At 35.1% G+C, this 13,390-nt stretch overlaps 2 protein-coding genes and 1 long non-coding RNA gene across 4 annotated transcripts in view; all 3 read left to right on the forward strand.

Moving 5' to 3' along the window:
* The window catches only part of LOC116019336 (probable tetraacyldisaccharide 4'-kinase, mitochondrial), a 4,062-nt gene extending 3,019 nt beyond the window's left edge, over positions 1-1,043 (forward strand). For both annotated transcript variants that reach the window (XM_031259500.1, XM_031259501.1), the window contains 3 exons: positions 88-147; positions 305-385; positions 634-1,043. In XM_031259500.1, the coding sequence (XP_031115360.1) occupies positions 88-147; positions 305-385; positions 634-798 (306 nt within the window). In that variant the 3' untranslated portion in view covers positions 799-1,043. The remainder of the gene's footprint in view (positions 1-87; positions 148-304; positions 386-633) is intronic.
* Positions 1,044-5,397: 4,354 nt separating this feature from the next.
* LOC116018780 (GDSL esterase/lipase At5g55050) lies at positions 5,398-7,936 on the forward strand. The gene is made up of 5 exons (XM_031258775.1): positions 5,398-5,869; positions 6,406-6,530; positions 6,721-6,957; positions 7,064-7,319; positions 7,589-7,936. The coding sequence occupies exons 1-5, from the start codon at positions 5,605-5,607 to the stop codon at positions 7,807-7,809; spliced, it is 1,104 nt and encodes a 367-aa protein (XP_031114635.1). The 5' UTR covers positions 5,398-5,604; the 3' UTR covers positions 7,810-7,936.
* Positions 7,937-10,810: 2,874 nt separating this feature from the next.
* LOC116018781 lies at positions 10,811-12,354 on the forward strand. Its single transcript, XR_004098603.1, has 4 exons — positions 10,811-10,953; positions 11,125-11,170; positions 11,640-12,048; positions 12,171-12,354. It is a non-coding gene; the product is annotated as an uncharacterized LOC116018781 (long non-coding RNA).
* The last annotated feature ends 1,036 nt before the right edge of the window (positions 12,355-13,390 follow it).

Genomic DNA, 13,390 nt, shown 5'->3' on the forward strand with positions numbered 1-13,390 from the left:
CCCTCCCCCCCCCCCCCCCCTCCCCCCTTACTTCAGTTTACAATTCTTTTCTTTTACTACGTAATAAAGATTGTTTACTCATTTCAGATGGGGCCAATGCTTGTTGATAGACTCGACTTCAGAGACCACCATTTGTTTCTACCTGAGGTTAATCTTTCTGTGATTTCTCATGGCTCCCATTCCCCGTGTATTTGCGCATAGGTCTTCAACATTAGGGATCAAATAATGTTTGAACTTCCTTTGCTCTCTATTTGGTCCATATTTACTTAGACGTGAGTAAGCATTTGTTTCTTAATATCTCTAGGATATTGACATGATAAGAAAGAGACTCCAAAAACTTGAATCTGAGTTTGCTTCGACTCCAATTGTGGTTGTAACTGAAAAGGTGAGTTGATCTTGTGTACATATATATAAGAAGTTTTCGATTCAACTCTAAAGCTGTCAATTGCTGTGCGAGAATTATTAATTCATTTTAGAGATACGTCTCCTTTTGCTCGTTTTGGTGAGTTGATAACTCGATGTTGCATCAAGAGAGGCAGCTAAGCTAAATGATTTCTGCATAAACCATTCAGCTCTTCTCTTTGCACATTACATCCTCGCCTTGTTCATAGGAGTTTTCCTCGTATTTAACAGGACTATGATAGAGCTCCCGAGGTTCTTAAACATCTGAACTATGAAGTCTTGGTGCTTTGTTCATCCTTGCAAATCCTGTCTTCTAAGGGAAGTAAAGAAGATGGCTTCAAGAAATGCTTGAGGCAGTGTCTGGAAACAAGATTGTCTGGTGGATATACAACCTAATGTAGCTTATGGAATGATAGATGTTTTTGATGGATATAATTGCTACAATTACTTGGTCCTTTAACTTGTAGATTTATGTGGTCCTTTTAACTTGCAGATTTATGTAGTCTGGCAAACTTCTCAATATATATGCATGAGAAGTTTGGGCTGTATCTCTTCTTTAACTTTCAATAAACTCAGGTGGTGTTTGGTTGGAGACTTTTACACCATAGTATGAGTATTGATATCTATCACTATTTATCATATTATTGGAATCAAATCCTTTAGTAAGAACAATGGAATAAAAAATAGGAAACAAAATAAATAAAAAAATCATTATACATGCATTAAATATGAAATTTTAATATATAAACATATATAAATGCGTGTGTGTGTATATGTATATTCAAATGTGAACTTGTGTATCATTATGCATTGTTGATCTTGCTCGATTTTGTGGCTAATAATAATTTTGATATGGTAAATATACATTACCACATCACTGCATAAGTGCACCGATCACATGATAGTAATGGTTCATACTATATTTATTTTGATTCCAATTCATATATACTACTAAACAAAGTAATTTTTCCTACTTAAACTCATTACCATTACCATTACTAAGTATTTGATTTCATTACCATTCCATTTCGATTACATGTTTGAATCAAACACATATCAGACATGGGATAATGCAAGGGCGGTGACAGTGGTATTCCACTAGGTGATTACTGGTTCTAAAGAATGCAAGATGGATTTACACACACATCTATGGGATGGTTTGAAAAATTGATGAGGTGATAGAATAGAGCTGTGTATATTTTGAAAATGAATGTGGAAATTAAAGGTCAAACAAGACGATCCCGCAGCACACGTTGCATTCATTAGCAATCCCATAAAATGGGGTTGTTTCAAATTTCAACACTATTACACGTTAACAATCATGCATCACACATGGTGACATGGATGCATGACATCCATATCTTATCACATTTTAACCTAAACATAAAATCCGTTTTATTACAAGTTTATTATTTTACATTTATCTTTGTTTTCATACATGGGATTATGGGAATGAAAAACTGAGTAAACAAATTTCATAAATTTAAACATAACAATGCCCACAAGTACACATGCAACATCATCAAATTAAACAACATTAGCCCTAAACCCTCCAAGGGATGTCCAAATTAAAATTTGTAATCCATGCTAGAATGATCATGATAAGTTGATATCTATTCTGCGTACTATGGATGTGACCAATGCTATACTACGTCTCACCAATCATCTCGGTTCTTACCTTGGTATCCCTATCCTTAAAAAAAGGGTGTTCAGAGACTATTATGACTCGAAACGCCGGGTTCGGCAGTGACGGCGCACCATCAGACGCCGGAGGTAGAAGCCGAGCCGGACAAGGACACATACCGTCGACGAGATCAATCAGATCGTGACCACGAAGAAACGGTAGAACTTGTGTACGCCAAAACAAAAAATTCCGATTATTGAGCTTAAGGCTGATATAATGATGAGCCGAAGAGAGAGACGATACGGGAGAAGACACCGTAGTACTCATAGCAACATCAGAAACGGTCCGTTCTGAGGAGTTCACCGAGCCGTCATTCGCAGCTATGGAGGAAAGAACCCTAGCGTCTGATACCAGATGAGAGCTGTTATAATTGTATTAATGATGTCTAACCAAACTGTACATGTTACAAGAATATATATATATAAGTAGAGTCACAATTAGACCGAAACTAAGACTCATAGTATGACTCGAATATGTAGAGTCCTAATAGAGACATCTTTGCCTCAATTATAGGGAAGATGAGGAAAAAATTGACTAACTGGAAGGCAAGCTCGCTTAGCATGGCGGATAGAAGAGTGTTGGTGCCAAAGACATTGTGGATAGAGACGTTATAGGCGTTGCTATTAGACACATTTACTAATTCCCGGGGCCTTTGGGTCCCTCTTTCGCACAAAAAAAAAATAAAAATACTATACTACTTCTAATTCCTTTCCTGAATCTCTCAAATAGTCTCTAGCAAGCGATTGAAAGGAATTGAACATTCTCTTATAAAATTATAGTTAGCATATAATGTTCTTGCTTCATGCATAATTTAACAAAGTAAGATGACCCAAGATCAAACTGTGAAAAGACCCAAATTTTATTATTCTTATCTTCCTCTTTTCTTAACGTTGTGGTCTTTCAGAGGAAAATCTTGGGTCCTTTCGTTTTGGCAAGTCATGCATTAATTTGTGGCTTGGGAGTGTTAGACGGTTGCAATTGACAGTTTACTTGAGAAAATCAAAGTTTTGTAAATATTGAAGCAAATTTAACGTAGCAATACGCGGAAGATGGAATTTGCAGTCAACTGCTGACTGGTTATTCGACTCAGTTTGGTTGTGCTTAATCATGGAAAATATTTGTCAAGAAATTAAGAATCCTAAACTGTTGTTATTGCGGCAATATATGACAACTCATGTTGACCAAAACCACAATTTGAAGCAAACGTTTTTAAGGTTTCACATGCACTAGCTACTTCAATTCCAATGCCCACAATTAGCTAGTGATTCTAATTAAAAACTATCATTTTTTTTTTAAAATTTTTACTTTAGAATAAGTCTAAAAAATTGTGGTTGATATAATAGCAAGACATATGACCTTTGGTCCATACTCAATAAGCTATCCTAATGTCACAACAAGAGAGGTGGTAGGAAATGCAAACCCTCTCCACTACAAATACGAATGAATAAATTAATATGAAGTGCATTATGCAATATTAGCATTTGTAACTTTTGTTTTACAAAAAAAAAAAAAAAAACTTTCAACTTGTTATCCATGCACTGATCTGATATGTATTTGATGAAACCCGTCTTCGATTTTAAAACACATCAAAAAAATTAAGTGATTTATGCAAATTTTAGTTAATTGTTGGTTTAATTGAGAGGTGAATATAATGCAATTAACTCCAATTATATTGGGAGTAGAAGTATTGTGTGGGTTGGATCAAAGAAGATGAATGGGGAAGATATGCAGAGCAAAAGGGGTTTGAAAGACTTGGAAGAAGTGGGAGAAGTGCGTGGAACCAAGTCTTTAGATTCCCAAATTAATTAAATTGAAAATTAATGGCAAAGTGATGGCCACACGCAAAGATATGTAGTGGAGTCCATGCTTTTCAGTTTTCATTATGACCAAAGTGGGTAGCCAGTAACTCACTATTATCATATCTCATCCATTTTAATTTAAAGCCTATCCCCATCACGATTAAATATTATATTGCTTATTTAAAGTGACATTTATTAGAAAATATATAAATTATATAACACATTAAATCGAAGTATTTTTATACTACATCAAAACAAATAATAAAATGATAAAATAAAGAATTTTACTTTTACGGTTACCGTATAGTACTCGTGACAAATGGATCATGATACAACGATATATACTATTATGTTATGCTTTTTGTATACCTGTTTAATTCCGTAATATTGTTGTACTTTTTAAAATCAAATTATGCAGTGGGAATATGTATGGTTCACTCTTATATATATTAGCAAGTTCTTAGATATAATTATAATTAAGGAATTGAAATAATTGTTTCCTGAATATTGAATAATCAGTTTTGAAAAGATTTTTCTAAGATTTGATCTGAAAGTGATGTCGGAGCCGTACATAATGGCAACAATGTCATAAAACCATTTTGGTTTTCACAAAGTAAGTAGTTAACCGTCACATACTTTCGTTTTCGTGGATATACTATGTCAATATTTATGGATATATGTATGCATCAAATAATCTAACCATTACTGTTACAATTATTGAGTTGTTCTACTTGTATTTATCTGCCTCAAAATCGATCATATGTGATGCTAGGACTAAAAGTGACGAGTTTAGATACTAATCGAATTTGGTTAATAGGATTAAAAGTGGGAAGTTTAGATATTAATTGAATTTGGTCGATATAATAATCTCCTAAGTGTGAAATTTTTAAATTAAAAATCAGATGCCAAATTTGGTTAGTGTTAAAGTCAAGAGATAGAAAAGGCAAAATGACTAAAATTAGAATTAACTCTTGTTTGTTAATTATTAGAAAAATGATGCTCCTTACTTTTCACTCTTGAATTATAAGAAAATAACATTTTTTAATAACGTGAAAAATTACAACTATTACATGAGGGTGTGTACGGGATATATCCTGACCCTGAGCTTGTAAAATAACTTGTTTGTAAGCTACACAAGAAAGATAAACTATAAGAAGACTCTGTGCGACTGGAACTGCTCTATTTCCATGCGTATTAAATACCACTGGGATTGTTTGTTTGTTACTTGCAATTTTCTGTTTGTTATAGTATATATAACTAGAAAACTACTTCAAAGCGGAACAAAGACTGCAAATAATATACATGACAAATGACAATTGACAACCTTATCATACGATGAAGAAACGCAATTACTCTGTATTATATTAGCAAAGGATGCATGAAACGTTGATTAAAGTGTATTTTATATATTATCCTCCTAATGTTCGAGGAAATGCCAAAGTAAGGTTCTACATATTATCATATATCATGTATGCACATGGCAACCTTATATAATACAAACACATACAAGGATGTCCCATGGCGTAAATGAATGATGTTACATCAAAGAGAAAATCCATGGTATGCTAATTCTAATCTTCATTCAACTTGTTCACACACCCATGTGTCCCCTCTTGCATCTTTTCTACGCCTTTAAATCCCCCAATCCACTCGTATGGAATTCTCCCAAGTGCAAGAGAGAGAGAGAGACATCAAAAGAGCTAGCAAGAAACCTCAAGAATGATGGGTTTTGCTTGTTCTCACAGAAAGATGAATTTTTTAATTGTTTTCTTGTCTTTCTCCTTCTTCTTGAGTTGTTGTTCTTTCTCGGAGGCTCAGAAAGTGCCCGCCATGTATGTGTTTGGTGATTCTTTGGTCGATGTGGGCAACAACGACCACATTGATTCCATCATTCGGGCTGATTTTCCTCACAACGGTGTCGATTATCCTGGCCGGAAAGCCACCGGAAGGTTTAGTAATGGCAACAATTCTGCTGATTTTATTGGTAAGTTTGTTTTACTTTATAGTAAATGGTGTCGTAGAATATGATTCTATGATATCTATAGTAGACAGTGTTCTATTAGATATGTAAAAACGCATCACACACTAAAAAAATGTATCATACCTCCACCACATCTAATGATGCGTTTTCGAACACAATATGTATCTAATAGTACGTTTTGTGGTACATTCTCTATTAGCATTGGTGCATTTTTACATACTTAATGGTGCGTACGTACCAATCGCACGTTAAATTTTGGTCGTATTTGAGTTGAATACTATATATATATAGAGAGAGAGGAGATGCTATCATGGCGAAATGCCTAATTCCTTTTCCAAATTAAATATGCATATCAGATCAGCTGCCCACCTTGCATGATAGGGCATGCACTGATTGATACGTCTGAGAGAATGGGAACCTTTCTTTTTTCAGATATTAATGCTTTTTATGGGAGTGTATAGATTAAACAATTTTTGTGATGCACGGAATTTCTTGGCTTTTAAAATAATAAAATAAAACATCATTTGACATTTTGACAGCTGAGAAAGTGGGATTGCCGACTCCTCCACCATACCTTTCCGACAAGAACAATGTTTTCCTCAAAGGTGTAAGCTTTGCTTCTGGAGGCGCTGGAATCCTCAACTCCACAAATAATGGCGTTATTGTAAGATTTCCTATCACAGTGATTAAAATTTTGAACTTTTCAATTAAAATACTCTTTCTAAATACCAATAAAGATTACTAGACAGACAGTAATCGTGTAATCGTACAAATAAGTATTTATTAGACAGATTTTGACTACATAAAAAGTGATAGTCCTGACGCGTATTAATTGATGTGGTATGTTTTGATAGAGCAAGGCACTACATCTTTCGGATCAAGTACGACTATTCTCCACGGTGCAACAAAAATTGGTGAACCAGCTAGGAGCTGCCGCAGCTAAACAGCAACTCTCCAAATCTCCCTTCCTCATTCTCATAGGAAGCAATGACCTCATCAACTACTTCAACTCCGATTCAAAGCACCCCAAGACCACTCCGCCGCAACAATTCGTTGATCAGATGATTGCCACCCTCAAACCCTACTTACAAGTAATTAATTTATGTAATATTCGTGGTCACGTTTCCACGTGTTTGATCTATCTGAAAATATAAAATAATAAATGTGGACTTTAATTTGTTATGGTTTTTGGTTCAGCAATTGCACGGTTTGGGGGCACGTAAATTTGTGATTCCGGCGGTGCCGGCGATCGGATGCATGCCGTTGCTGCGGCACCAGCACCCGAACAAAACCGGGGAGTGCCTCGACGGAGCAAATTACTGGGCAAACAAGTACAACCAAGGACTTCAGTCAATGCTTCAGAGCTTGAAATCCAGTCTCAATGACTTCAACTACTCATATTTCGACACCTACAATTACCTTCTAACCATCATTCAAAACCCATCAACTTACGGTAGGTGCAGTAGTTTCTAAATCAAGAAATAGCTAGCAATGAATTTGTCTGCGAAAATATTGTTGGGCTAAGGCTTGAAGGGTCAAATCCAGCACCCTACTTATAGAAAATGTGACGGGCGCTATTAGCTATAGCCTTTTGCATAGTAATAAGTGCTTGATTTAGCCAGTATTATCAGAGTCAAGTCACAAATCAAGTATTCAAGTCTCAGAACAAAAACTGTGCAATTAAGACTAGTAGGTTGCTAACAGTGTTCTTGTTCATGGCAGGGTTTAAGGAGGTGAAAGCTGCATGCTGTGGATTGGGGAGGTTGAATGCTGAGATTCCATGCACTCCGATATCCATATATTGCTCCAACAGAAGTGATTATATTTTCTGGGACAGATATCACCCCACAGAGGCCGCAGCTAGTGTTCTAGCCAGTGCAGTTTTTAGTGGCTCTAAACAATATGCAAACCCTGTCAATCTCAATCAACTTATTTCTTTGTAATCTTTATCTCACTCACATGATATAATCAAAAGTGTAAGCAAATAGCCATATATATATACAACAATTTTTGTATACTAGTACCTGCATCCCGCAAAATAAGACTAATCTGGCAGAGTTTTGATCCGACTATAGTTACTTACAACTTTGATACTCTGTAAAAGCAATTGTGTATACAACTCAGCAGAGGCGATGGTGAGCAGAGTTTTAATTTGATTTTGGGCCGTGATTGGGCTTTTGGGATTCATTAGTCTTAATTTGTTATTGGGCCGAAAGATCATTTTTAATGAAAATAAATAAATTAAATAAAAAGAGGATTTATAACCACCAAAGCAATGCTGACGTCGGGGTATAAAAACGGTTACCCCGCCTTATCACGGAGTAATGTTTCTCATTTACTACAGCGCTCATGCGATGTTTCAGAAGTAAAAGGAAAATTCCGATTTCCGAATAAGAAAAGCAGAGCACATTAGCACGGGTAGTTCGATCAGTTCCGAAAATTCCTCGCTTCGCGGCGGCGAATGATCTCCATCCCCGCCATTTCGCCTCTCTATCTCTCTACGCCGGCGCTCCGAATTCTCTGATTTCTCTCCCTACCTTTGTTCTTCTCCGTCGAAGAGTAATCAGGTTAAAGCTTCTTCCCTCCTCCACGATCTATCAGGACATAGTCCATTTCCGCTAGCTGTTCCGTTTCTGTTTTTGATTATTTTGATCGATTGAGCAGTACTAAGGGATGATGTTGGCGTTTTACGGAGGAAACTCGTTTCTGGAGTCTCTTCTACTTCGGTACTAATTCTGACTTGAGCTTCATGCATCTCTACATATACACATCCATCGTGAATAATTATATGTTTTTTTAGACATAGGAGTAACATTTTGTTTCTGATTCCGAATAAGAAAAGCAGAGCACATTAGCACGTAGAGTTCAGTACCGGAAATTCCTCGCTTCGCGGCGGCGAATGACCTCCATTCCCGCCAATTCGCTTCTCTATCTCTCTCTACGCCGGCGCTCCGAATTCTCTCCCTACCTTTGTTCTTCTCCGTCGAGGAGTAATCAGGTTAAAGCTTCTTCCCTCCTTCACGATCTTAGAGGACATATTCTATTTCCGCTAGCTGTTCCATTTCTGTTTTTGATTGTTTTGATCAATTGAGCAGTGCTAAGGGATGATGTTGGGCGTTTTACGGAGGAAACTCGTTTCTGGAGTCTCTTCTACTTCGGTACGTACTAATCCTGACTTGAGCTTCGTGCATCTCTACATATACACATGCATCGTGAATAATTATGTGTTTTTTAGACGAATAGGATCGGAGTACATTTTGTTTTGTTATACGAATCAGAATTTAGGATATCCGTTGCATGACATTTGATCTGGTGTATTAAAGCCTAGAGTTTGCTCTGTTGCGGCAGAAGACGTAATGCTATTTGGTTTGTTTTGTCTGTATTCATAGTATCTCTTTTAGCTAGTATGTTTGGATAATATAATGGTGCAAAGTTGTGTGTCTGTATAATAGTGCATTTAATCCTCATTGAATGTGAAACTGGTTTCTAATCATCGGCAGTAGAAGCAAAACTAATTGTAGATCGTGATCACTGTGTATTGTATTGTGTGTTTGGTAAGGTTATCATAGCAAAATCACGCAAAGATATCTTATCAGCAGCAGTAGTATAAACGCATAATAAACTGAGTACAAGCTTGACTAGTATAAATGCATGATAGACTCTGATACACTGAACAAATTACCTGCAAATTTTCTCTTTATTATTTGACATTTCTAATTCTGTCTGATATTGTCTGTGATTACAAGCTCGAGTGGTATATGGTCTATATTGGTGCTTCTAGGTTTTGTGGACTGCAACGAATTTGGAATAATCCTTTTCTAAATATGAACAGATATTAATTCATCCAAGGGGATTCAGTCACTTCATTTTGATTAGAGGCGGATCTAGAAATTTTTTTTTCAATGGGAGCGAAACAAAAATACTAGGACTTGAACCCCAAGGATCCAAGGCATGATTTGCCAACTAGTCTATCTCATTTTTTATTTACATTTATCTGTATTCTTATACTTATACTTAAAACATGTACTATATATATATATATATATATATATATATATATATTTACAAGAGCTATATAGGGAGTTGGGGTGGGGGTGGAGGAGTGGGGCAGCTACCCCCAATATAAATCTGCCTCTGTATATAATGCTTAATCCATTAAAATTCTTATTACGGAGTATCTTTTAATATGTGAAACTGTTACATGGAGCTCAATGAATTTGAGACTAGAAAGGTTAGGGATCTATTCTCTTGCTTAGTGTGTTAATTAGCAATTTAGTTTTTCTTTATAGTTTCTCAAATTCATATTGAGATTCAATTACAAGTTCTAAAATAATACTTTGCACATGGTAATGACTAAAACAAAATGCCTATCTTTTGTTCTGTGAAAGCTATACAACTATTATGTGATTAACGCTACCTTTAATACGGAGTACATTTTCTTGGCTGAATGAAAAAGCATAAAGTAGAGATTCCGTGCTTCTTATTCATTACGTTGTCTGCCAGGGGAGTCAAGGCCAATCTTAATTGAATCGTTACATTACAGTTTTGGAGTAGGCCATTTTGTGCTAATAGTGGTCTGATTTTTTTTTTCTTTAGTACAGTTGTTATACTTTTGTTCTGAATCGTAGTATGATATCCATGTGAAATGCTTATACTGAGAGTAATCTTCTGCCTAATATGTTTCGAGTCCTAAGTATCTTTTTGTTTACGGCATCCAATATTCTCACCATTGTGAGGCTAATTTAAACTCGACCTAGATTGCGCCCAAAGTTTGAATATTACTATACGAAAGGCTAATTTGGAGATCTTAACTAATATTTTGACTCCTTCCTTTTTGCCAATTCTTGTATATTAGGTGATTTGGTTGATGCTGTTGTTCCTTTTATGGGTGAATCTATTAGTGAGGGCACACTTGCTCATTCCTGAATAGTAAGTTTTCTTCTTACCATCACTGAGTTCTGTTTGTTCATGATTTGATATTTCTCAGAGGCTTAGTGCTTATTTCTGTTCCCATTTTTCTTTCTTTATGAGAAATTGGTGATAGAGTAGAAGTTGATGAGGCAATCGCTCAAGTTGAAACAGATAAGGTACTTCACTCTGTACTTTCATTTTAGTTCAAACATTTCCAATTTCAAGAAAGATTAAAATCTTATGTATGGATTTTCATATTCCCAGGCACTTTAATGATCCATTTTAGTTCAAACATTTCCATTTTCAAGAAAGATTAAAATTTTATGTATGAATTTTCATATTCCCAGGTGACAATTGATGTTTACCAGTCCTGAAGCTGGTGTAATCCAAAAGGTCGTATGTGACTGAATTTATTAGTTCATTATGATTTCATTTTTTTAAAAATATTTAGAATCCATTTACTTGTCATTTCTTCAATTTAGAAAATAGAAAACCATTCTGAGTTTTTCTAAATTTTGGATAACCCATTTAACATGTTTTACAATTTTGGAGAAATGGATGACTAAACCTGCGTCAAACCTCGCCAACAATATGCTTAATTCTTTTTTTTTGTCCCCCTTTCTCTTCTTCAGTTCTTCGGCATTGTCTCCACCCCACCATTTCCGGCTATTTCTCTAGTCATTGTTGCCAATTTTCTCTTTAACCCCCCTAACTCTTTTTTTTTTTTTTTGGGCTAAAAAAATGAAAAGTTAGAGAAATAAATGTTGGAGCAATGCAAAATCTGAAAAATAGAAGTAAATGGCCCTTGACCCCTTTGATAATTCTGGAATTCCAGATTGTGATATGTATTTATTTATTTTAGTTCGTAGCCAAGGAGAAGGATATACTATGGAGCCAGGCACCAAGGTTGGTGTCATTACAAAATCTGTTGAAGGTGTGGATGATGTTGCTCCACCTGAGCAAGCTGCTCCACATCTATCACCTCCTGTTGATGAACAGAAAGAGAAACCAAAGCCTAAAGTTAAAGCTTCCCCTGTCGAAGAAAGGCCAAAGGAAATTTCCACTAAGCCCCCTAAACACAGTGCTACAGAACCTCAGCTTCCCCCTAAAGAAAGAGAAAGAAGAGTGAGTCTTGCAGATTTTTTTTTACCCCCAAATATTCCAATTCTATGGATGGCAAGTTCCAATGACCAGGTTTAGAAAAAGAGTTGCCGCACGTTTGAAAGACTCACAAAACACATTTGCATTGTTGACTACTTTCAATGAAGTTGGTAAGTAAGTTTAGACTTTACACCATAAATTTTGTGTCTGAAACATATATGGAAACATTTTATACTCCAAGATATTATTGTGTATCACTAACTTGCTTCTTGACCGATCTGCTTATTTGCAGGACAAATTTGACTTGACCGATCTGCTTATTTGCAGGACAAATTTGATGAAACTCTATTTTGATTACACATTTACACGGATGCCTTGGTAAAAAAGCATGGAGTGAAGCTAGACATAGTGAAGCGAGGTGTAATGTCTGGGGTTGTTAAAGCACATACACCCATTATCAATTCCCCTCAGGTGTGTGTGTGTCTATATATATATATATATATATATATATATATATATATATATATATATATATTGGGGGTTACGGTGGGGGAGGGGGGTGTATCTATCTATCTATATGAATCTCTGTATCTGTATGTATATATATGTATGTATTTATATATGTGTGTATGTATATAGATTAATATATATGTATCCGTATGTATATACATGTATGTATATATGAATATGTATGTATCTATATTATATATTTTTTTGAATACTACTAACTCTATTACAATGCAGTATCTGTTCATAACTATTTTCTCAACCTATTAAAGCACAAGAGTCAGTATTGCCCTCACTGAGGCTCGAACCCACCACCTCCCATATATATATCTATATTATATATATATATACATACATATTATATACGCTCGTGTGTGTGAAACATTGCTTAGGTCTTTGTCTTTGAGTGCATATTTTCTCATAACTAAATTTTTAATGAAATTCATGTAATTTACAAACAATTTATATGGGTAATTGCTTCAAAAACACTTAAATTGAGTAATTTTAAATTAAATAATTCATTTTTTTGGTAGCAAAATTGCTTGATTTCATATCTTTGTGCTTTTGAGTGCAAAATTTTGTATCTTCAAATGCATTATTGACAATGTTTATTATGTCTTTTGACTTATTTGTAAAAATGTATAACTAAATTTCTAATAAAATTTGTGTAATTTAGTAATTTACAAACAATTCGTATAGATAATTGCTTAAATAACACTTAAATTGAATACCTCCTTGTTACGGTAGCATAATTGCTTTGATTTCGCATTTTTGTGTCTTCGAGTGCACATTTTTGTTGATTTAAGTGCATTATTATGGACATTGCTTATTATGTCTTCTTTGCAACAATGTATAACTAAATTTTTAATGAAATTTGTAAGATATAAAGACGATTTGTATGGATAATTGCTTCAATAACATTTAAGTTGAATAACTTCCCTTTTAATACCATAAATTGCTGACTGCACATGTTTATGCCTTCAAGTGAGCGCGCACGCACACACA

The sequence above is a fragment of the Ipomoea triloba genome, chromosome 5 (genome assembly GCF_003576645.1).
Source record: "Ipomoea triloba cultivar NCNSP0323 chromosome 5, ASM357664v1".
In the NCBI taxonomy this organism is placed as follows: domain Eukaryota; kingdom Viridiplantae; phylum Streptophyta; class Magnoliopsida; order Solanales; family Convolvulaceae; genus Ipomoea; species Ipomoea triloba.